The sequence below is a fragment of the Perognathus longimembris genome, chromosome 14 (assembly GCF_023159225.1).
Source record: "Perognathus longimembris pacificus isolate PPM17 chromosome 14, ASM2315922v1, whole genome shotgun sequence".
In the NCBI taxonomy this organism is placed as follows: Eukaryota; Metazoa; Chordata; class Mammalia; order Rodentia; family Heteromyidae; genus Perognathus; species Perognathus longimembris.
In genome coordinates this window covers 46,803,395-46,828,497 of record NC_063174.1, presented here as the reverse complement: position 1 = coordinate 46,828,497, position 25,103 = coordinate 46,803,395, and the positions used below count along the sequence as shown (strand labels likewise).

The 25,103-nt window shown below is 39.5% G+C and overlaps 1 protein-coding gene across 3 annotated transcripts in view; it reads left to right on the top strand.

The window, feature by feature from the left end:
* Sel1l (SEL1L adaptor subunit of ERAD E3 ubiquitin ligase) overlaps positions 1-23,981 on the top strand; it is a 44,098-nt gene extending 20,117 nt beyond the window's left edge. For all 3 annotated transcript variants that reach the window (XM_048361775.1, XM_048361774.1, XM_048361776.1), the window contains 15 exons: positions 1,141-1,194; positions 1,285-1,344; positions 3,613-3,694; positions 4,038-4,192; positions 5,073-5,129; positions 5,681-5,749; positions 7,596-7,673; positions 8,675-8,737; positions 11,040-11,127; positions 11,997-12,145; positions 13,185-13,350; positions 13,807-13,881; positions 14,737-14,909; positions 16,847-16,975; positions 19,815-23,981. In XM_048361775.1, coding sequence (XP_048217732.1) covers positions 1,141-1,194; positions 1,285-1,344; positions 3,613-3,694; positions 4,038-4,192; positions 5,073-5,129; positions 5,681-5,749; positions 7,596-7,673; positions 8,675-8,737; positions 11,040-11,127; positions 11,997-12,145; positions 13,185-13,350; positions 13,807-13,881; positions 14,737-14,909; positions 16,847-16,975; positions 19,815-20,024 — 1,608 coding nt within the window. In that variant the 3' untranslated portion in view covers positions 20,025-23,981. The remainder of the gene's footprint in view (positions 1-1,140; positions 1,195-1,284; positions 1,345-3,612; positions 3,695-4,037; positions 4,193-5,072; positions 5,130-5,680; positions 5,750-7,595; positions 7,674-8,674; positions 8,738-11,039; positions 11,128-11,996; positions 12,146-13,184; positions 13,351-13,806; positions 13,882-14,736; positions 14,910-16,846; positions 16,976-19,814) is intronic.
* Positions 23,982-25,103: the final 1,122 nt, after the last annotated feature.

The window sequence follows — 25,103 nt, the reverse complement described above, 5'->3', positions numbered from 1 at the left end:
TAAACAGGAGCAGATTGTATATCTTAATTTCTCTGCTTTATTTTCAATTCTTTTCTCCCTGTTTTGCTTAAATCAATTTATATTAGTTTCACATATAAATTACATATATCTTCTTCAGAGGCATTTTGCTCTGAAGAATGGTTTCACTGTAGAAGCATCAGTTTCCTATAGTAATAGGACTCTGAAATGTCACAGCACATTATATTCTGCAAGGCATTCTCTCCATAGTAATCAGTTCTCAATGATTCAACAACAGGCAATGCACCAAAAATGACAGTAGCTTGGCCTCTGAAGCTATTTCTTGCTCGTGCTGGGTTGAGTTGAGCTCTCCTGTCTGCATCCTTCTCTTGTACATTGTGTCTCCTGGACATGGCCGCTAACCATGTAGTTAAGCCATCCAGAACACGGGGCTTCCAGGCCATGAGGAAGGGAAACGAAAGAGCTGAAAGTATCAATGGGATGTTTTTCACGGCCAAGCCTAAAAAATGGCTTACATACCTTGCAGCCGCATCAAAGCTCATGGGCCTACCTAATTACAGGGAGGCTGAAATGTAGAGGAGCTCTTGGATTGCACCAGCTTTCTCCGCTGCACCTTCTCTATATCCTGAGAGTCCTCAGGATGATACATAGAAGGTACTGGGTAGAACCTAATCAGTGCAGGATTTGTGGTGATGCTTAGCAAAATCATCTGTGCTCTAGCATTGCACAATGGCCTTTCTCCCTTAGCTGCCCTGCTGCCTTTTCATTCCTAGGATTATTGTAGTACTCTCTTGTTCATTTTCATTGTGCATCCCACTATGCATAGACATAGAAACCAATCTTATGGTATGAGGGTGGTTTTGTCTTCATAATGCTACTCATAAAGATGAAGTAAAAGTCTTAACTTTATTTTTATAGTTAATGTTTTATTAGATTGTTATTAATCTTCTAACTAAACTTTTCGACTTATTTAAGGTTGCACTGAATTGTGTAATTTGTCAAACCCAAATGCATCTCTAGGCTCTTCCACAATTTGCATATTTTCCTTCAAATCTTTTATTATGAAAAATCTCTTGCATCTTCTTATAGTATATAAAACTGTGTATGTGTTGAATAAACTTTCATCAAGGAAGAATTTTTACTTTTATTATTGTATTTCAGGCTCTTGGCTTTCTCTATGCCTCTGGGCTTGGAGTTAATTCAAGTCAGGCAAAGGTAACACTATTAAAGCTTCATTGCATGTCACAATTGGAATCGATTAAATATTGACCTGTGTTCATTTAAGTATCTTTTATCCTTTCCCAGGCTCTTGTGTATTATACTTTCGGAGCTCTTGGAGGGAATCTAATAGCCCACATGGTTTTGGTAAGTATGACTTCAGCAGGAAGCCTATAAGATTAAGTAACAAAAAATCATGTTTATAGTGGGTACTTTTTCCTTCATGATTGAAATTTGCTGAAAACCAAATAGTTGATTGAATGTCCTCCAAATGCTTACTAATAGACATAAAAAATTGAATCTATATGCAGATAAAAGTGTTCTGTGTAATTATTTATCAATATGCTTTTTTTAATTGAGTTGTGATTGGTTTTATATCTAAACTGATAGACTTGCTGTACAAAGGACTGAATCCTATAAAGGACACTTAAGAATATTTCTGTGTTACCTGAGAGCATTGATCACTTAAGTAGCTTAGTAAGTAAATATAGAATCTTTCCTCCACATGGTTTTTCCACCAGGGTGCTTAATCTGCCTCTCATTTAGGGTCAGTCACATAACCTCTGACACACCAAGTTATTGTACATTCATTGTTACAGGAATATAGGAAATAGACTGGTAGAAATGAGAGTCGAAGCAGAGAACCCAATTCAAAAATCAGATCTACAGGCTTAGTCAGTGATGGGTATGAGACTTCACAAAGAAAGAAAATATAATTTTCTGTCCAATCAGATAGATGTGATCATTTTAACTATATGTATAAAAACAAAAAAGAACTAAACTATCATTCAGATTCAGAAGATGAATAACAGATATGTCCTGCCTTCAAAAAGATTATAATATAGAAAGGGAAATAAAAGGAGACCATTATAGTACTGTACATTGTGAAATCTTATAGAACATGGATTGGAAGGGAGCACTACTTAAGGAGCTATTTCTTAGGAAAGAAGCAACTAAGGTATTTCGGGGATAAGTAGTGATTTCTGAATGGAAGAAACAGAGAGTGTCCAAGCAACCAGAGCTGCACATACAGAGAACAGCAGCAAGAGGTATTAGCAAGAAAATGTAAGCCCTGTAGTACAGAATGCCCAGTGGTTGATAGGCAGGACAGATAGGCTGTTAGGAAAAATGGCTTATGAGTCATGCCAAGGAGCTTGGACTTACTTGGTCTTGTTACAGAGCCAACTCACTGAAGCAGTTGAAACTAATGGAAAACTTAAACTTTGGGAATATCTCTTACTAATGGTGATCTTTTTCACTTACTGGTTTACTCCAGTAACATTCCTCAAATTAATAATTGAAAAATTCCTTTCAGGTGAATTTTTATAAAACATGAAATTTAGATTTTTTGTATGGGAATTATTTCATAATTTTTTTCAAAATTTTAGTTATCAAATTTCTTAAATAATAGCTATAGATTTAGAATCTTAAATATGCATGTTATTAAATAGTTATGCCCTGAGGATTGGTAGAGCTTATAAAGTTATATACAGACTGATTCCCAAGAACTCTACTTTGTTTTTTGTTTGTTTGTTTTTTGCCAGTCCTGGGCCTTGAACTCAGAGCCAGAGCACTGTCCCTGGCTTCTTTTTGCTCAAGGCTAGCACTCTGCCACTTGAGCCACAGCGCCACTTCTGGCCATTTTCTATATATGTGGTGCTGGGGAATCGAACCCAGGGCTTCATGTATGCAAGACAAGCACTCTTGCCACTAGGCCATATTCCCAGCTCCTCTACTTTGTTTTATGGTCTTTATGATTAGCAATCTTCGCACTTTTTCTGAAGTAATTTATTGCTGTTGTTTCTGGGCTTACTTCCAATAGTGTCCTTTAGCCTAACCTTTTGCTATTTCATTATTCCTTCCGTGGCTTGAAAGATCACCTCATGTTTGTGAAGATTGTATCTAAAGTAAGATTGCAGTTGGTCTTTGTGAGAGCCTAAGTAATTTGCTTTTATGAAGGCAGTGCATACCAGTAAAGCTCTAGGAACTATTATCTCAGGTTCTTAGATATCGTCTGTTGAAATTGCTAAAGAATGACCTCAGATGGGCTGGGAATATGGCCCAGTGGCAAGAGTGTTTGCCTCATATACATGAAGTCCTGGGTTCAATTCCTCAGCACCACATATATACAAAAAGGCCAGAAGTGGTGCTGTGGCTCAAGTGGCAGAGTGCTAGCCTTGAGCAAAAAGAAGCCAGGGACAGTGCTCAGGCCCTGAGTCCAAGCCCCAGGACTGGCAAAAAAAAAACAAAACAAAACAAGAATGACTTCAGAACTTAAAGCTGGAGTGATGCTAGTTTATTTGGACCAGAGGTCGGCAGAATTACATCCTGAGTATGTTTTAGCTTTATTTGTTCTAAGAAGAATACCACTAAAGCCTGTGGAACTGCCATCTCTCACCTAAAGGTGTCTTACAGGGTTACCGGTACTGGGCTGGCATCGGAGTCCTCCAGAGTTGCGAATCAGCACTGACCCATTATCGTCTTGTTGCCAATCATGGTAGCTATTTTGTTTTTTTCCACTTCACTTCCCAGAAAACAAAATGGAATTAATTTTAAAAACATCTGTTTTATTGTGGCATTTGAATATCATTGCTCTCATCCTTAAGCTGGTTGATTGATTTTTGTTTGGATTCTACTTCTTAAATATTTTGTGGAAACGTTTGATTTGTTATATAATAGTGTATTTTATAATAGTTTACTGTTTTGTGATCTATAGACTACTTTAGAAAAAGTAGCATTAACATTGTGTCTGTCAAAAAAACTTAGCATCTGGAATTATACTTCTTTCTATGAGGCTTTCTTCTGACTCCCCTCTCCATTGTTTTACCCTCATATTTTAGTTGCGAGTGATATATCACTAACAGGCGGCTCAGTAGTACAGAGAATACGACTGCCAGATGAGGTGGAAAACCCAGGAATGAACAGTGGGATGCTAGAAGAAGATTTGATTCAGTATTACCAGTTTCTAGCTGAGAAAGGTGATGTACAAGCACAGGTATGTGCTCAATCATCTCAGGAAATATCTTCCTACATTGTATATTTCAATCAGGGGAAGGGATACACACATCTCTAAGTAATGTGTATATTGCTCTGAGCAATTATTAGCTCACCTTAGGAGCACTAAGGAAAAAACATACCAAGAGTCCCTGGGTGTTTCTGGGATGGGGCCTAGGTATTGATAGTTCCTTCTCATGGTTCTTTGGTGCATCTTAGATTATAATTTCTTCAAAGTTAAAAAAAAAAAGGTTTGTTTAATGTAAATGGCTAATGTTGATCAAAGTACCATACACAAGCACTTACAGGCTTCATGGCTTATTTTTATGGTAGTAAGATGCAAAGAACTATTAACATCAGTCTTTCTCTTCGATTAGGCTCGCAGTTGTTTCTGATTTAGGACATAGAAATAAATAATAGAAGCCAGGTGCTGGTGGCTCACACCTGTAATCTTAGCTATTCACAAGGCTGAGATCTGAAGATTAGGCCTGGGCGCTATTCCTGAGCGCTTTTGCTTAAGGCTAGCGCTCTACCACTTTGAGCCACAGCACCACTTCCAATTTTCTAGAGGATTGGAAAGAAGAATTTCAAGGACTTTCCTGCCCTGGCTGGCTTCGAACCCCAATCTTCAGTTCTCAGCCTCCTCAATAGCGAGGATTACAGGCATGAGCCACCAGCATCCGGCTACACATGCCTTTTTATTACATAGAAATTTTATGCCAATTAAAATAGGATAGTATCTTTAGGATTTAGGACTGCATGGCAAGTTTTTGTATTATGAACAGAAGCCTTTTTATGACCAACTGGTTACTTACTGGTCTGGTTTTACTTATATGCCAGATGCTACCATTAGCTTTTACCTTATTTTTGTTGATTTTCAGGTTGGTCTGGGACAACTGCATCTGCATGGAGGTCGTGGAGTTGAACAAAACCATCAGGTAATAATCCTGTTGTAGGCTTTCCTGATGTAGCATGAAACGTACTTTTTAGTCTGCTAATAACAATCTTGTGACACTTAAAACCCTATCACACATGAGTAGTTTTAAGTAGAATCAATATTTTTTTCTCTAAAGGTGCAAGAGGAAGTTGCATCCCAGAAAATGCTATTTGCCTTTTATAGGTTTTCCTTTTCTAGATTTCTTTTTTTTTTTTTTTCCTTTCAAGGATCAGTAGTGAAGTACACAGAAAAGCCTAATGCTGGCTCATTTTGCCTGTAAATAACGTGTCTTCTTAGCTCTGAAGTTCAGGGAACACAAGGCATTTCTTTGTGAATATAAGCATGAGAGAATTTAAAGATAAGTACCTTGATATGCCTGACAGATAAAATAAAACTTAGGAATATTAAGATTCCTACTTTGAAATACAGGTAACTGGCTATTTTTGTTTTTAAAACCACCATAATACAACAAAACTTTTCATGCTCCTGAAGTATTTTAGCTGAAAGAGGTTCTGTTAAAAACTAATTGTTTTTCATATATTTATTTCACAGAGAGCCTTTGACTACTTCAATTTAGCAGCCAATGCTGGCAATTCACATGCTATGGCCTTCTTGGGAAAGGTACTGTATTCCATTGCATGTATTATGCAGCAGCAAGAAGTGTTAGCATATATTGTATTCACAAGCTACAATTTGCACACATAAATTGGAAGTGAATTTCTGCTGTAGGAGCATTGTAATCTTGTCTTAAGAGAAACGCTGTTCTGAAGCATTTTCTTAGACAGACATAACTTGTTTGTCAGTATCTTAATCCTTTGTTGAAATTAGCTCTTGATATCTGAGCTCCTACTTTGTGGTATTACATGAGCTAATGAGGAAGTACGTGCTGTGATGGAGTGTTTTGCTAAAACAACTGTTTCCTCTTGTCTGAAGAAAAGTTGGTTGAAATGTGTCTACAGATTTCTTGATGATCTTAAATGTGACAGCCCTGATCCACCTGTCAGTACAGTTATTTTCTCAAGGAATAAAATATTTACATCTAAATATTTAATAGATCCCATTGTGGAAGAATCTCAAAACTTTCTCTTTCACTACTTTAAAAACTAACAGTGGAAACTCATGGGTATTTTCCAAAGTAAGAAAGTTCAGAATGAACTATATTGCAGAGATTTTTACAAATGAAATCTTATCAGTATTTATCACATGATCACAACTAGCTAATTGGAATCTGGGAACTTTACATTAAAGATTATAACTATAGAAAATGATATTCCCTCACTTACTATGATATACTTAAAAACTTTTCAAGCTGGGCACTGGTGGCTCATGTCTGTAATCCTAGCTAACTCAGGAGGCTGAGATCTTAGGATCGCAGTGCAAAGGCAGTGCAAAGCCAGCGGGCAGAAAAGTCTGTAAGACTCTTAGCTCCAATATACTACTCAGAAAAAGCTAGAAGTGGCTCTGTGGCTCAAGTGATAGCGCACTAGCCTTGAGCATAAAGATACTCAGGGACAGCACCCAGGCCCTGAGTTCAAGTCCCAGGACTGGCAAAAAAAAAAAAAAACCCACAAAACCACAACTTTTCACTGCAGCCCTTTGGCTTTTACCCTAAATTACTAATTATTTCTATCTCTAAAACACCTTTACTTATCATTTCTTTAATATGTTTATGGATTTAAGAAATAGCATTGACATTCTCTTTTCCTTGTGATGTTTCATGCATACTACCTTCACCTGTCAGTTTTGAGCCTTATAGTTGTCTTGATTTGAAGTTCACCATTTCCCTCATCTGTGGAAGCAATGGTGGAAGAAAGACAGTATGATGTGAATCTTCCAGCCCTGTCCTTGTCCCTGTTAAGTCAGCCACTCCTCTGAAGCCCCAAACGAGTTGTCACCCATTTGGCTGCCCAGGGATAGAGTGCAGAAGAAGATTCATTGGAAATCAGAGATTTCCTCTTTTGAGATAAATCCGTGATCTGGCATATTCACTTTACAGACAGGTCATACATTTAATAGTACATCACATAAAAATATTTTAAATTTTGACTCTTAAGAGTTTGCTTTTAGCTAGGCTCTGGTAGCTCACACCTGTAATCCTAGCTACTAAGGAGGTGGAGATCTAAGGATCATGGTTCAGAGCCAGCCTAGTCAGGAAAGTCCATGAGATTCTGATCTCTAATAAACTACTGAGGAAAAGCCGGAAGTAGAACTGTGCTCAGGTGGTAGAGCCCTAGCCTTGAGTACAGAGAGGGCTCAGGGACAGTGCCCAGGCCCTAGAGGTCAAGTCCCAAGATCAGCAAAAAAAAAAAAATTTGCTTTTACTTCTAAAATATCTTGTGGATTATTGTAACTTCATGGGTGGATTTCATGAAACCTAATAAAACCCCAGATGAGATGAAACTGACTGAAGAACAGTGTAATTGGCAAGAAGGTTACAGTTCTAAATGAACTGGGATCTCTTTTCCAGATGTATTCGGAAGGAAGTGATATTGTTCCTCAGAGTAATGAGACAGCACTTCACTACTTTAAAAAAGCTGCTGACATGGTAAGACTTTATGACTCAATTATTGACATGTGGGCCATAATGCTAATGCTTAAAAAATAAATTTCCCCTGTTAAAGGATTAATTATAACCCATGCCATAAAGTATCAAAAGTGTATCTATAACCATGATTCCTGCAGATGTGTTGATTACACAACGGTTTCCCAATGTAAGGCAGTTCCTTTTTGAGGAACTAGATTGTTGCATATTAACTCTATTTAAATACATTTGAAAAGATTCCTAACCAGGGAAATGTTGATTTTTAGCCATGAAATGAGTAGTTATGTAATCTACCTTATTTGTACTGCAATTTTTAAAAAGCTTGCATAATGTAGATCATTTCGTGGTCCTGATACACAATTTAGATTTCTTAGGCCTCGAGAATCTGTCTTTGGACACTTATGCCCCCATGTGTATACATAACCTCTTTGGCAACAACTGTGTTACTGTACTTTCAAATGCACTTGAGTGTTTCCCAGAGGAGTTCTATGACACTCTTTTTAAAAGATGTCTTCTATCCTTCTAGGTTTGGGTGAATTCTAGATTTTTCTCTTTTGAGTCTCAAACCATTGATTACCTATGTTCCATGACACTCTGCTAAGTCTTAAGTATGTCTTTGCACCTGATAACAGTCTGCTGTTAGCACTTGACTATACCCCATGATATATTCATTCTTTATTGCGACAGGGGTTGCCAAGAACGCTACAAAAAATATAACTTGCTTTTAATTTTGATGCAATACATTAGCCATGTGGTAGAGATAAAGTGAGTCACCAAAAGTAAGGGCTAACTGCATTAACTCTTTACTCTTGAAAACAAAGTAGTAACAGTCCCCAAATGTTTGAAAGTCAGATTGTTTAGTCTAAGGAGGAAAATTTTTGTTTTGAATGAAAACTATTGACATGTTTTGAATATGCTTGCCAATGATTTCTTTCACAGTCATTTGTTCTAGCCTTTTTGTCGTGGAATCCTCTTTACTCTTGTCTGATTTCTCTGGTTCACAGGGCAACCCAGTTGGACAGAGTGGGCTGGGAATGGCCTACCTCTACGGGAGAGGAGTTCAAGTTGTAAGTGTGCGGTCTAGCATTCTGACTTTTGTAAGCAGTCAGTTAATGTTGATGAGGGACCAAACTGCTCCTTAACTGGTTTCTAGTCAGCCCAGGTGAGGCTGTGCCATTGTAACCCAAGTTGAGCTTTCTCCTGTGGCCACTGAGTTAGCTCGTATGCCACAATCCCATCTCAGCTGTCATCTTACGACAGCTGCAGCTCTGCCACCTTTTGAAGGGGTTGAAACTGTTTTTCATTCTTCCATGTCTGCTCTCTACCCTCCTTTATTGTTCCTATTCTTCAGGGTTTAAAAATCCCCCTTGCCTTATTATTTATTTATTTCCATATTTATATTTTTTGGCAATACTAAGGTGTGAAGTCAGGCCTTGATCTTGAGACACACCTCTAGCCCTATTGGCTTTAGGTTCTAGGACCTCACTTTTTGCCCACGCCCAAACCTATACCTCCCACATAGCTGGGATCACAGGAGTGAAGAACCATGCTCAAGTTATTTGTTGAGATGCAATTTTACTTTTTGACCGAACCAGTGTCAAATCATGATCCTCTTGATCTCTACTTCACAACTAGCTAAATTATAGGCATGAGCCACTGGGCCTGGCCTACTCTTGCCTTCTTCTTTATCCAAGCCTAAGAAAATGTTCAAGTCTCTCCCATTTAAAAGAAAAGCTTTCCATCCTGCCCTTTATTCCTTCAAACCACCACATGGCTTATCTATAGCCCTGCAGTTTAAAGCCAAGTTTGAACTGGCTTTGCCAAGCCACTGCTATTTCTTCTTTTTTTTTTTTTTTGGCCAGTCCTGGGCCTTGGACTCCGGGCCTGAGCACTGTCCCTGGCTTCTTCCCGCTCAAGGCTAGCACTCCGCCACTTGAGCCACAGCGCCGCTTCTGGCCGTTTTCTGTATATGTGGTGCTGGGGAATCGAACCTAGGGCCTCGTGTATCCGAGGCAGGCACTCTTGCCACTAGGCTATATCCCCAGCCCTGCTATTTCTTCTTGACCTCTTGGTGGTCAGGCTTCTGCCTCATACAACTGCTGTCTGTGACAGGATCACCAGTGGGCTCCTGTATGTCAGTCCAGGTGATGTGTTCTGGTTCTACTCCATTTGAATCTCTCTCACTTGGGTTCTTTGACTGCAAATTATCTTGGTTTTCTTTGGCCACTGGATCTTATTCTGTGCTGCCTCCTGTGGCAGATATCCCTGATTCATGATTCTGGTCTGTAGGATCTCTTCAAGTTTTTTAGGGCATGAAATTAGGAGCTAGATTTAAAAGTCTAATCTGTAGTTATTCTCTAACATGGAAGACACTAATTTGGCCTTCTTTTGATTCCTTCTATTCGTTTTGAAGATACTAAAGTTCAGAGTCATATTTATTTTAATTGTAACCTTTCTCTGGGGATACACATGACCTTTGAAATCTAGTAATCATATATTATCTGATAAAATACACAAAGAAGAAACAAATAAGGAAAGATTCATTTTCCCTTTTTTTGTTGTTGTTTTTGTTGGTCGTGAGGCTTTAACTCGGCGTCTGGGTGCTGTCCCTGAGCTCTTTTGCTCAAGGTTAGCACTCTATCATTTTGAGCCACAGCACCATTTCCAGTTTTTGAGTGGTTAATTGGAGGAGTCTCATGGAGACTTTTCTGCCCAGGCTGGCTTTGAATGATGATCCTCAGATTTCAGCCTCCTGAATAGTTAGGATTACAGGTGTGAGCCACCAGCACATGGCTCTTTTCCTTTCTTAATACTAGAAAATTGTTTAAGAAAGTTAGTAGAGGGCTGGGGATATAGCCTAGTGGCAAGAGTGCCTGCCTCGGATACACGAGGCCCTAGGTTCGATTCCCCAGCACCACATATACAGAAAACGGCCAGAAGCGGCGCTGTGGCTCAAGTGGCAGAGTGCTAGCCTTGAGCGGGAAGAAGCCAGGGACAGTGCTCAGGCCCGGAGTCCAAGGCCCAGGACTGGCCAAAAAAAAAAAAAGAAAGTTAGTAGAAAGAATGATTATTTCTAAATTTCTGATCTGGTATTCTTGTACTATTTATACTTTCTGAGAACAAACATACAAATTTTTGTACAAAACTCTATATGTTTTTCTTCACAATCTTAAATACTAATCCTGGCCTGAAGTACAATAACAGCTATGTATTACATAAACTAAAAATCCAGGTAGTCCTTTTAATGACTCATCAAGGATATTTTATGTATGTTTTGTCCATTCTTTTAATGAATGAATCTCCTAACTTGGCATATCTGAGCCTTTTGAGCTTTTACATCACTTTTGACATGTTTTTTTTTTTTTATAGAACTATGATCTGGCACTGAAGTATTTTCAGAAAGCTGCTGAACAAGGCTGGGTGGATGGGCAGCTACAGCTTGGTTCCATGTACTATAGTAAGTAACCGTATCATTAATGATAGATACACAAAGGTCTGTTTTCCACCAGGTAGCACTAGGATATGAAAATGAGAACTATCTAGGTCAGGCTGATGAATACTCTCCCAATTTCAGTTATTTTGCATTTTGTTTTTCATTATAAATTATATGGTTCTATATTTATAATCTTTAATTCACCACATTCACATAGTTCACTAAGTAAGACTTTCATTAGAACTTTATTCCTTAGAAGGATGGCTTCTCTAAGATGGCTGAAAAATAATTCAATAGGGCTGGGGATATGGCCTAGTGGCAAGAGTACTCGCCTCGTATACAGGAGGTCCTAGGTTCAATTCCAGCACCACATATACAGAAAATGGCCAGAAGTGGCGCTGTGGCTCAAGTGGCAGAGTGCTAGCCTTGAGCAAAAACAAGCCAGGGACAGTGCTCAGGCCCTGAGTCCAAACCCAGGACTGGCCAAAAAAACAAAACAAAAACAACAAAAATAATTCAATATATAGCCTACAGAATTAAGAAAAGTGAGGGGGCTGGGAATATGGCCTAGTGGCAAGAGTGCTTACCTCCTACACATGAAGCTCTTGGTTCGATTCCCCAGCACCACATATATGGAAAACGGCCAGAAGGGGCGCTGTGGCTTGGGTGGCAGAGTGCTAGCCTTGAGCGGGAAGAAGCCAGGGGTGGTGCTCAGGCCCTGAGTCCAAGCCCCAGGACTGGCCAAAAAAAAAAAAAAAAAGTGAGGGAAGAGGTGACATTGATCAAAAGACAGTGTATTCCTAATGTGTTTTATTGAATGACAACTTTGTACAACTATCTAAAGATAATATTTTTTAAAAAGACAAAAAAAAGTGATTTCTTTTTTCTTATAGATGGCATTGGAGTCAAGAGAGATTATAAACAAGCCCTGAAGTATTTTAATTTAGCTTCTCAAGGAGGGCACATCTTGGCTTTCTATAATCTAGCACAGATGCATGCCAGTGGCACAGGGGTGATGCGATCCTGTCACACCGCAGTGGAGGTAAGGGCTTTCCTACCTACTGAGTCAGGAAATGGACTTGCCTGCTCTTTTCATTTTGGTTTTCTTTACCTGCTATCCTCTCCTTGACAGCTGAAAAAGACTGAGCTTACAAGCATTCATATGGTGAGGAAAGGTTCTGGAGTCTGTGTGTTTATTTTGTCTCTCCCTATTAAAGTCAATAAAAGCACATGCTGTCTGCTGAGACAGGATCTGATTCACAGTATTAAAAGAAAGAAAGAAGGAAAGGCCATATATTTCTACTGGGAATTTTACTCTTTGGCTGTCTTCGTATCTCTAAAGTGACTTTGGCAAATGTGTGGGCAAGTTCCTAAATCTGTGCTTTAGTGTCCTTACTTGAAAATGGGGTGATGTGTTAGTTAGCTTTTCATCACTGTGGCAAACATTCAAGAACAGTAACTTGCTAAAGTTGAAAAGATTTTTTTTAATGCCCACTTTCAGAGGGTTGAATTCCATTGTGGAGGGTATGGTGTCCCAAAGCAGTTCATGTCACGGTGAACAGGAAGACAGTACAGGAGAAGGAGAGGAACTCATGACAAGAGCCCCCAAAGATACACCCGTAGAGAACTACTCCTTTGGTGCTAGGCCCCACTTCCTAAAATATCCACAGCCCCTTAAAATAGTGCCCCTCACTGATGACCCCTGTGGGGGGCATTGCATATTCAAATCACAGGAGGCTGTTGGTTGTACTTAAGCATAGGATAGATGGCCCCTTATGAACCTCTCAGGAGAATTAAGTATGTTGATCTCTATAGTAAACATAAATCACTAGGTCAGCACCTGGCAAAAATCAGTGTGTATACTGTTTACTGTTATCTGTTCACTTTTTTTCTTTGTTTTACTATGCCCTCAGGGCCTGTGCTCACTGGCTTGCTTATGGCTGGTGCTCTACCACTTGAGCCACACCTCCAGCCAACTTTTTCAGAGTAAACAAAAGGCAAGCTGCTAGAGATTCATAGGGCAAACCAAATCACCAAGATTGTAGCCAACATACCACAGTTTTTTGGTTTTCTCTTTGCAGTTGTTCAAGAATGTATGTGAACGAGGCCGTTGGTCTGAGCGGCTTATGGCTGCCTATAACAGCTACAAAGATGGTGACTGTAATTCTGCAGTGACGCAGTACCTCCTGCTGGCTGAACAAGGCTATGAAGTGGCCCAGAGCAATGCAGCCTTTATTCTTGACCAGAGTAAGGTTCATTTTAGTTCTGCCACATTTCGTTTACATCTGCATTCAATAAATACATTCCTCAAAATAGACTTATTACAAAACGATCATTTTCTAACACCAGATCTGAAGAAGTGGTGAGTGATTAGTTTCATTGTTGGTTCTGTGGATAAAACATGTTTCAGGAAATAGTGCCATCCTAAATCGAATGATTCCTTTGAATTCCATATTTTTTTTCCAGTACCTATTTATTTCAGTACTTGTTTTTCTGGGGATCTTTACAATAGTTTTATGATTACCAATCAATCAACCCAGGGTATTTACTTGCTAGGCAAGCACTTTGCCCCCAAGCTACATCTCCAGTCCCTCAGTGTTTGTTTAAATTTGTTTTAGGCTCCACTTATCCACCTTAGCTTGAAAATTAACCCTGAAAGTCTTATGCCTCTCCTTAAATGTCCAGTGTTTTCTTTTCCTATAGGAGAAGCAACCATTGTAGGTGAAAATGAAACTTACCCCAGAGCTTTGCTACACTGGAACAGGGCTGCTTCGCAAGGTGAGTAGTTAATTCAAGATAATAGCCTCACCCAGGAAACTCTTTATATTACTTTTGATCTCTGATGAACATTAAATTGTCATTGTTAATTTTAAAATTGATCAGTGATACTAATTTATTTAACTTACTAACTTGTTTAACTTATTTGCATCGTGATCAGTATTGATTCTCAAAAGGGTAGTTGTTGTGCCCAGGTTTCTCCAGTGAATTCCGGAGTCTTGGTAAGAACATGTGATTATAAGTGCTTCACTGTTTGGTTTCTCGTTAAGAAGCCAGTTTAGGCGCACAGTCCCAGCTCCCAAATCTGGGCTGCAGCTCTGGCCCACCAGCCTGCTTTTTACAGTTGCAGTTCCAACTCCCGAGTCTGGGCCATGACCCTAGCCAGTCAGTATATTTTTTACTTCCCCAATAAATCCATCTTTTTCCTTGGAAAAAAAAAGAAGCCAGCTTATTATATAAAATGAGAACTGAATAGAACATGTAATAGAGTCCTGAAACCAAAGAAGACTTAGATTTCCAAACTCTTTTTGTTGTAAATGCTTCTCTCACATACATACTCCTCTCAGTATCATCTGCCTAACTCCTCTCCAGGTCTCACTAGGGAACTGATATTTAAGTTGTAAAAAACATTATAAAATGGAACATGGTGGTTTTCATTTATCAAGTACTATTATAAAACATTCTGCAAAGGAGTTATGTGTCTCATTTAAACTTTTACCAACTTTATAAAGTTTGTGTGCTACTAATTAAAATCATTTATATGGTATGAGCATGTTAATGGAGGAAAAATGGCAGTTTGGTCTGTTTTAAGTACACTTTATTTATTGGCAGTTTTGTATTTCACTTTTGTTGCAGGCTATACTGTGGCTCGAATTAAGCTTGGAGACTACCATTTCTATGGATTTGGCACCGATGTAGATTACGAGACCGCATTTATTCATTATCGTCTTGCTTCTGAGCAACAACATAGTGCACAAGCTATGTTTAATTTGGGGTATATGCATGAGAAAGGTCTAGGCATTAAGCAGGTGAGTTTGGCTTTAAAGCAGATATTTCAATAATTTATGATTGTATTTATAAGAAAAATAGACTTTCTTTAGAATTTCATCAGTTTGAGACCAATAAGGTATAATACTGATTTCTAATTTGAAAAAACTGTCCTTCTATCTCTCGTCTTCCATCATACAGGCATATTGATATCCACACTATTCCATGTAGGATATTAAGCTAAAGACAGATTCTTTAACCTGCTTTACGATAGTATGCCAAAAATCAGTTCATTGTATTCAGGATATTGAAGCAGAAGGATCATGAATTTGAGGTCAGGCAGGCTACATAACAGGAACTTTGTCTTAAACAACAGCTAGGCACCAGTGGCTCACACTTGACCCAGGAAGCTGAGATCTGAGGATCACAGGTCAAAGCCAGCTCAGGCAGAAAAGTCCATGAGACTCTTATCTCCACCACCAGAAAACCAGAAGTATAGCTGTGGCCCAAAGAGGTAGAACACTAACCTTGAGTGAAAAAGCTCAGGGACATTGCCCAGGCCCTGAGTTGAAGCTCCATGACCAACATCAACAAAAACAGTGCTGAACCTACTGACAGCTTACTCAGTTCAATTTCCATTGTGTTCAAACAAACAAAAAAAAAAACAGCTGGAAACTAAGACTGGCAAGATCACAGGAGCCATTCGCGTTGTTGGTTTCTAGAAATGCACTGAAAATCTTTACAAGGCTTGCTTCTGTCACAGGGCCACCTTATTGACCTAATATGCTCTCAGGGATTGAGGGAAAGTTGTTTCGTTTGGTTAATATGCTCTTATTTTTTACAAACTGCTTCTTTAATCACATTTAAATATCTTACTTTCATTTTAATGTATCAATTTTTATTTTTAAGATGATAATATCAAGAACATTACTCCAATTAGACACTTACCTGTAGTTTTTTTTCAAAACTCTGGAGCAGCAGATTCAGTACATTAAGCCTTGGGAAGATCTCTATCATGAACCGTACCTAGTGAAACCTTTCTGTTGGGCTGGGGATATGGCCTAGTGGCAAGAGAGCTTGCCTCGTATACATGAGGCCCTGGGTTCAATTCCCCAGCACCTCATATACAGAAAATGGCCAGAAGTGGCGCTGTGGCTCAAGTGGCAGAGTGCTAGCCTTGAGCAAAAGGAAGCCAGGGACAGTGCTCAGGCCCGGAGTCCAAGGCCCAGGACTGGCCAAAAAAAAAAAAAAGAAACCTTTCTGTTATTAGACCAGTTAGTCAAAGACTTAGTTCTTGTCCTGTATGCACAGCAGTTTCTCTCCTTTTAAGAAGGAGACACCCCTGGGCTGGGAATATGGCCTAGTGGCAAGAGTGCTTGCCTCACATACATGAAGCCCTGGGTTTGATTCCCCAGCACCACATATATAGGAAATGGCCAGAAGTGGTGCTGTGGCTCAAGTGGCAGAGTGCTAGCCTTGAGCAAAAAGAAGCCAGGGACAGTGCTCAGGCCCTGAGTCCAAGGCCCAGGACTGGCAAAAAAAAAAAAAAGGAGATACCCCTCACCTACCCTGCTCCTTCCTCAAGGGCACTGCTCAGGAATGCAAGACCCTGAGATGTCACCACAGAAAGAGTTGCCCTGAAGCACTAATTTTAAGGAGGAAAAATTAAGCTTTGAATTTGAAGTCACTCTTGAAAGTCTCTTGTTATTGGTAGATGCCTGGCTGTATCCAGGACAGCTACACAGCGAGCAGAATACTACACTGGTAAAATGACTTGAGTTTTCTAGTTTTCTTACTTAATTATTCAAAATTATTCAGCTGGATAATTAAAAGAAATCATATCCAAGTGAAGCAAGTAAAATTCATTTTGAAATGAAAACTTGAAAAGTCAAGCAGATTTTTCCTCGTATAAAATTAAGCAGATATTTTTATCTCTGTTGGTAAGAAATGCATTTTGCTTTGCTTATCTCTATTATAGGATATTCACCTTGCAAAGCGCTTTTATGACATGGCAGCGGAAGCCAGCCCAGATGCACAAGTTCCTGTCTTCCTAGCCCTCTGCAAATTGGGCATTGTCTATTTCTTGCAGTATATACGGGAAACAAATGTAAGTGGTCTGTACCTCTTTTACATTGAGAATGTAATTCATCTTGCCTTCCTAGGCCTAGATGTTTGTATTTGAAAACTTGAGGGACACAGGAAGGACTATCTAGTAAAGTGTCTTCCCTTCTTTCACTTAGGGAAACAGCTACATTCAGCAAACATTAAGTCAGATGAATACCTGACTGGAAGTAGCACATTAAAAAGCAAAAAGAAAGGAAGGAAAACCTGAGAACCTGCCTAGGTCATTGCCCTGGGTTGGTTCTTCTGATAGAGAAGCATAAGTTAAAAATGCCACCAGAATTTTCTTCCTTAAAAATAGTCTGAGGGCTGGGAATGTGGCTTAGTGGCAGAGTACTTGCCTAGCACGCATAAAACCCTGGGTTTGATTCCTCATAAACAGAAAAAGCCGGAAATGATGCTGTGGCTCAATTGGTAGAGTGATAGCCTTGAGCAAAAGAAGCTCAGGGACTGTGCCCAGGCTTTGAGTTCAAGCCTCAGGACTGGCAAAAAAATAGCCTGAGTTATGTAGATAAGCTAATAGTAAAACCTAGATAAGAGATGGTTTACCCAATCCCTTTAAAAATGCCAACTGTTGTTCATACTACTTACACGTGGGGAACTAGGGGGTCTTGTCAGTTCAGTATTTGTTCCCAGTACCCACTGTCTCTGTTATGAATTAACCAGTACAGCATTTCACTCTGGAAGCCCCTGCAGTGCTCAAACCCCTAGTTAAAAGTGATGGTCCCTTAACTGCACTCCAGTCAAGACACGCTTTAGCATTAGATTCAAGGTCAGGCTTTCCCTTCTACGTGGCAGATATACATCATCCCTGCTGCTGCAGCACCAATAGAGACAGACTTCTGCCTTGGTCACCTTTGCCCCTGCTCCGGAGGCCCAGACATATTGTAATGGAATGTGTTCTCCCAGTTGCTTTCATTTGTATAGTGTCAGTTACTCTAATTCCTTGCTGACATAATCCTAGCACTTTGGGGCTGAGATCTAAGGATTATAGTTTGAAGCCAGCCCTCCAGCCAAGGCAGAAAAATCTGTGAGACTCTTATCTCCAATTTAGCACTACAGAAGCTGGAAGTGGAACTGTATCTCAAGTAGTAGCAGCCTAGCCTTGAGGGCAAAGCACAAGGACAATGCCCAGGCCCTGAGTTCAAGCCCCAGGACCAGCACAGGAAAAAAAGTCTTAACAGAATAAAAAAAGCACCTATCTTAGATCTCCCCCCCCAAAAAGAGAACAGTAGTTTTTAGTAATTTTTGTCCAGAAAAATTTAAAACCTATACTTACAAGTATATGAATACCTTTAAGTATTTTAAATAAGGGATTAAATCCCATATTTGCTCATTTGGGGGTAACAATCATAAAATAAAAGGAATAACTTCTCATAAATGACAAAACAAACTGTCATAGACTAAGAACATAATTCAAATTCTAAATAAAAATTCATATGTAAAAATAGTCTGCATTTTAGGTAAAACTTAACTCAAAAAGGCAGTATTTGTTCAGCTTTTAAATATTTGAATTCCTTCAGGCTTTACTTAGGTGAGAGAAATGGGGAATGGGCTTGGCTGCCTTGCAGAATAGAACTTTTCAGCTTTTCAAGCAGGTTGTAGGAGTGGCAGGATTCTGACCTTTTTTTTTTTTTTTTTTTTTTTTTTTTTGGCCAGTCCTGGGCCTTGGACTCAGGGCCTGAGCACTGTCCCTGGCTTCTTCCCGCTCAAGGCTAGCACTCTGCCACTTGAGCCACAGCGCCGCTTCTGGCCGTTTTCTGTATATGTGGTGCTGGGGAATCGAACCTAGGGCCTCGTGTATCCGAGGCAGGCACTCTTGCCACTAGGCTATATCCCCAGCCCTCTGACCTTTTTTTGTTGTTTAATTCCTCCAGTGTTTCCAGTTAAAAAATGGTTGAAAATTGGTACATTCACTTACTGATGAAAAGAACCTTAGAAAGCTGTATCTCAGTTAGGCATTGGTAGCTCATGCCTGTGACCTTAGCAACTCAGGAAGCTGAGATCTTGAGGATTGATGTTCAAAGCCAGCCCAGGCAGGAAAAATCCATGAGATTCTTACCCCAATCACCAAAAAGCAAAAAGTGGGGCTGTGGAGTAGGTAGTAGAGCTAGTGCTCTTTTTTTTTTTTTTTTTTGGTAAGGGTGACATCAGAGGGATTACAGTTAACATAAGTAAGGTAATGAATACATATCTTGTCCAACATTGTTACCCTCTCCCTTGTTTTTTCCCACTTTTCCTTCCCCGTTTCCCCTCCTCCCCCATGTCTTAAAGTTCATTTCCAACATAGTGTCTTGTGGAAGCTAGTACTCTTTGTCACTTTATCTGTAACAAAGCCCCAGTATAGATGGATGGATGGATGGATGGATGGATGGATGGACAGACATAAAATAGTGTCTAACTTCTTGACTCATATTGTGAGCTTCAGTTGAAGGCTATTAAATCTTTTTATTTTTAAGCGGGGGGAGGGGCTGGGAATGTGGCTCTGTGGTAGAGTGCTTGCCGAGCATGCATGAAGCCCTGGGTTCGATTCTTCAGTACCACATAACCTGAAAAGGCTGGAAGTGGCGCTGTGACTCAGGTGGTAGAGTGTTAGCCTTGAGCAAAAGAAGCTCAGGGACAGCTCCCAGGCCCTGGGTTCAAGCCCCAGGACTGGCAAAAAAAAATAAAATAAATAAAAAAAAGATTGCAGAGTGTTCCAAAAAGCAATCTCTTTAAATTCTGTATTTGTCTCTGACTTGTGATATGACTTGCACAGTTCCTTGCCTAACATTGATTATTTTTTTATTTTATTTTATTTATTTGGTTTTATTATTCCCACGAAGATTCGAGATATGTTCACTCAACTGGATATGGACCAGCTTTTGGGACCTGAGTGGGACCTTTACCTCATGACCATCATTGCATTGCTGTTGGGAACAGTCATAGCTTACAGGCAAAGGCAGCACCAAGACATGCCCATGCCCAGGCCCCCAGGGCCACGGCCAGCTCCACCTCAACAGGAGGGGCCGCCAGAGCAGCCGCCACCACAGTAACAGCCTGGTGTCCAGCCTCCCTCGGTGAAGACTGAGAAACTTGTTTGCTGAGAACACTTGCATTTGATTTAGGACTTTGGATGCTAGTGGCCACCTCCTGGGAGACGCCCAAGGAAACATTGAATTCCTAAAGCTGCTTAGAATCTGATGCCTTTATTTTCAGGGATAAGTTAACTCTTACCTAACCTAAGTTGAATGTTTGTTTCAGTGCCATAAGGAATAACAGCTCTCCGTGGCTTTCTTCTTTCTTCCCTCTCCCCCACTCCCTTGGAAACATGACACTCAGAGGGATGTCTTCTGCATCCAGTCTTTCTTGAGTCCTTTGATCATCTTCTCAGTGTCCATGAGTTTTTACATCAGCCATCTTTAAGGTCTTGTGGTGCATCGACACTAAAAAGTGATCAACTTGGGAGTAACTCAGTTGCAAGTTTCACTTAAACATGTCTAAAAGTCGGAAAGTAGATCTTACCTGTTAAATAACAACAACAAAAAAGTTCTCCAAAGTGCTCTGGAACTACAAGAACAACAGTTTACTAGTCCAAATGCAAGTACACATATTCAGCATTGTTGGGTTGTTGTTTTTTTTTAATTTTAAAAGGGAAGGTTGAGTGTTATTATTATTGGAGATTGTCACACTTCCTACCACACTTATCTCCTTCAGAGACTGAAAGGTTTTGTTGTTTGAAAGAGTACTATGAGAACTTATTTTCTTTGTAATAGAATATAAGTAAAACTTGGTGAACTGATTCCTTGTGCTAACATGTCAATTTGCCCCATATACCAGTGTAATTTGCCTATTTATTTTGAATATTCAGAGCTTTGATCCAGAAGCCAGAGGATGGACTAAAAAGGGAAAAACTGAAAAGCAATACTGAAAGACTTTAGATGAGATAACAAGATCATAGACTCACTTTCCCAAAAGTTGGTGCATTTGTTTCCAGGTTTTATTTTACTTTGCATTTCTTACTGCATAAAGACCAGCTCACCCTCTTGAATTTTTCAAACATGTAAAACTCTTGCTGGCTTATAGCAGACAGTGACTACCATGATAATAATCTTGAAACTCTGAAAAATGAAGATGGATTCATTTCAGTGAGGGGCAAGAGCAAAGGCCTGTTAGTACTATTCTGCATGCTCGGCTTTTAATTTCTCACTGTCTTATATTAACAGGAAAGTCAACCAAATGCTTAGCATTAACATTAGGGAACTCAAGGCTATCAGAGTTGAGAACTGCCTCTTTAAATTGGTGAGGTAGGAACCTCTGAACAAGAAAGAGGATTGAGAACTTCAAATGAAAGAATTAAAACTTAAACCAAATTTGTATTTCTTTTCATTGTCAGATGGGTGGTGTTCACCAGCCTTTAGTCTGAGATGCATTAGTAAGCAAGCAGACATCAGCTTGTTTATATTATTCTTTTGACATTTTTCTATAATCCCAAAACCCTGCCAGAAAACTTGAAGAGTTCATTATTTGTAGAGCCATAATGCTTTGGTTTTTGAAGTTGGGATTGTATTCCCAACTAGATCTAATTAATCTACAATGAACATGAAGGCTTTAAATGTAAATTGTATACTTTTTTTGTGTATTTGGAGTATGATGGGAAACCTGGTAGGCAACTTTCCTCACAGATGTTTGCCTCCAGATTTGAAGAGGGATTGTGGAGAGGACCAGACCTGTGAGAGGCAGGAAATGTTACCCTCAGAAGTGTCTTGTTGCTGTAAGCAGCGCTTGTAAATGTGAAGGCTTGCTTGGTCTCTAACGCTTAGGTTTTTGAATGTAGGTGCCTTTACCACCTGTGCTCCCAGGGGCAGCAGCCACCTTATTTAGAAGGCACTATATTCTTGTATTTATTTAGAAGTCCAAGGAGTGGTGTGAACCTATATTATCCCAGATTTTTGGGGAGCCTGAGTTGGAAAGATCACTTCAGCCCAAAAGTTCAAGACCAACGTGGCAAGCAACATAATTAAACACATGTCAATAAATAAATAATAGTTGAAAAACACTCTTAAGATGACTACCAACTTCTGTTTGTTGTTTTCCTCTTCCGCCTGCCTAATATCTCCTTGGGCAGCATTTTTATATGAAGAAAACATTTCCTGAAATGTGCTACTATGGCTGACGTTCTTCTTGAGTCACAGACTTCTGTTAGTTTCTCCTTCACTACGTAAGTTTTTATCAACACTGCAAATATCCTTTCTTTGGCTTATCTCTACCTCCTGTTTTACTCTGGGCCATTTGCTATTAGAAACTTGAATGGTCTGTTTCAAATAACTGTTTTTATAGTTTCAAACGCTGTCGCAAAATACTTCATCATTCTCTCTTCTTTGTTCATAGGTCATGGTACCTAAGCAAATAGGAATTAGGTTTGGCATTTCTCCTAAAAAATAATGCACAGTACTTATCTAATCAAATGGCATCCATTTGAATAAAGTGGCAATAATTCAAGCTAGTTAATGTCAGTGACATTAAACTAACTCCGAGATTGGGGAGTTTTAATGTTAGAACTTAGGCTCACTAGATAGAGCGTGTCTTCATTTCTTCATGGTAGCCTGTCTCTCCTGAGAGTTATCGCAGTCTGTCTTTCAGCCTGCGATGGTAGTGACGGTCATACTTAATTCAGCTTTGGTACTTGTGTGGATTAAAACTGTTTGGGAATCTTGAGACCATCCATTTTGCTTCTGCAGTGGTGGCCTTGGAAGTTTTTGCTTTTGTGTTTGAAGATGTTTGTTTGGCAGGTGAGGCTTATCTTGATTTTAGTAAATAGCTGACTTAATAGCATGGATGTAGGAGCAAATCAAAAGCTGCTATTTCCCCAAATTCTTAATTGAACACTTGGATTCACTTTTGAATCACTAATCTTGCTTTTCTAGTGGATTTGTTATTCTGCTACACAGAAAGTTGCAGTCTGGGTTTTACTACTAAACTGTTCGTCTCTGCAACATCAGGAAGCTTTAGAAACTTCCATAGGAATCTGCAGATGATCATATGGTCTTAGCATTAGATGTTTTGTATGTAGGATTTTGTTTGTTTCTTCTCTTTTTCTCTCTCTTCTCTGCTCCTATTTGTTCATCAGACCAAGGTTTTGCAAGTATGCATGTAGGCCTCTGAACAAAACAACAGTTGTTCTTGTGCGTAGCCAGTGTACCAATGTCTGCATCTGCAGACCTTCCTTTAACGAGGTTTGGACTGACATTTCACGTAACCATCACAACATTCTTCACGTCATCAGCCCTTTCCCAGCCAGGAAGAGCAGAGAGGGCTACATTGGCTCCAGTGACAGCTGGTATTCGATTTGAAAGTGGATCTATGATAGATGACACGATATTATGACTAGAAGTATGCAAGAAATAATCAGCAAAAAAAAAACCCTTAATGCAAATGTTAGTCATTGCTCAGTCATGAGAGAAAATGTATTTCTGAATGCTGTATTGTCTGAGACACTACCTGGTTTTTGTTCACGTGTAGTAGTCATTGAAAAAAAGCCAAAGTCTCCATCGACTGTATTCTAAGGAAATTTTAAATGACCCCAAGTAACAGTGATTTGTATCTTAATGTCTTGACGCAAGTCAAAGTCGGATTTTGTTTATATAAGAAGTAAGGATCCTGTGGCCCTTTGCAGGAAGCCATCTCGTATGTATCTTTACTGTTGGATTGACACACAGGCTGACACTGTTTCCCTTTGGACTTAAAAATAAAAAGTGTTGATAAGGATCCATTGTGACCTCTATAAATATTTAGGAGCGGAAGTCTGAAAAGACCATCAGCTAGTGTTGTGAAGGAATACCACAGTAGATCCTTTTTTGTAAATTTACTTTGTATTTAATGAAATGCACTATAAAGGCTGGTGAAGTGTAATATAATTGTGTAAACAAACAAATCTTGTTAATAGGAAGATGTACAGATTTGTTTTGTACTGTATCTTGAAACTTGTGAAATAAAGATTCCTCCTCCGGTTATGCTGTATCCTGTAGTAAGCCATGGCAAGCACATTGCCTGTCAGACTTCTGCCATTATCCTGAATGGACAGAAACTTCTGGAAAACATTCATTTGGAGCAATGTGAATTTTTTTTTTTTTTTTTTTTTTTTTTGGTCAGTGTTAGGGCTTGAACTCTGGTCCAGGCAGCTGTCCCTGAGCTCTTTCAGCTCAAAGCTAGCACTCTCCCACTTGAGCTACAGCACCATTCTGGTTTTCTGGAGGCTAATTGGAGGAAGATAAGAGTCTCACAGAGTTTCCTGCCCTGGCTGGCTTCAAACCGCAATCCTCAGATCTCACCCTCCAGAATAGCTAGGATTATAGGCGTGAGCCATCAGTGCCTGGCTAAGTTCATTCACTTTTAACTCCTAAAATTCAGAATTCCTGTAGGCTAAATGTTGTCCTAAAGATGATAGGACATTACCAAGAAATGTTATCATTTGTGAAAATTCTGATATGTTTGATCTGGATGAGTCTGTGATATACAGTAAAGGTGATTTACCTTCATTTAGCCTGATTGTAGTATAATTTATATGTTCATGCATTCTCCTGCAAGTTTTAAGAAGGCTTGCAGGATGTATACTTAGAACACAATACATTCTATTTAGAAGAAGAAAAGCTAGCCAGGGGCTGGTGCAGTCACACCTGTAATAATCCTAGCTACTCTGAAGGCTGAAATCTGAGGATTTCAGTTTGAAGCCAGCCAGGGCAGAAGAGTCCTGATGAGACTTATCTCCAATTAAACACTCAAAAACCAGAGTAGAGTTGTGGCTCAAAGTGGTAGAGCACTGTCTTGAGCAAAAGAGCTCAGATACAGCACCCAGGCCCTGAGTAAAAGCCCCATAACAAGTGAAACGGGGGAAAAAATGAGTAAAGGGGAATAAGAATACAATAGTCATCCTTAAGCTTTACATGAAAAATGCAAGTTTGAGGTTGTGAGTACTTTGCCTAATGTATGCTCAGAACAACAACAAAAAAAAAAAACAAAAAACCACAGATTAAAAATGAACTACAAATCTCACCCTCAGCTTCCTTCAGCAGTAATAAAGTCAGTATGTTCTAGCTTAGAAACATCAGGTTCTCCAATTCAAAGTCTGGATGATG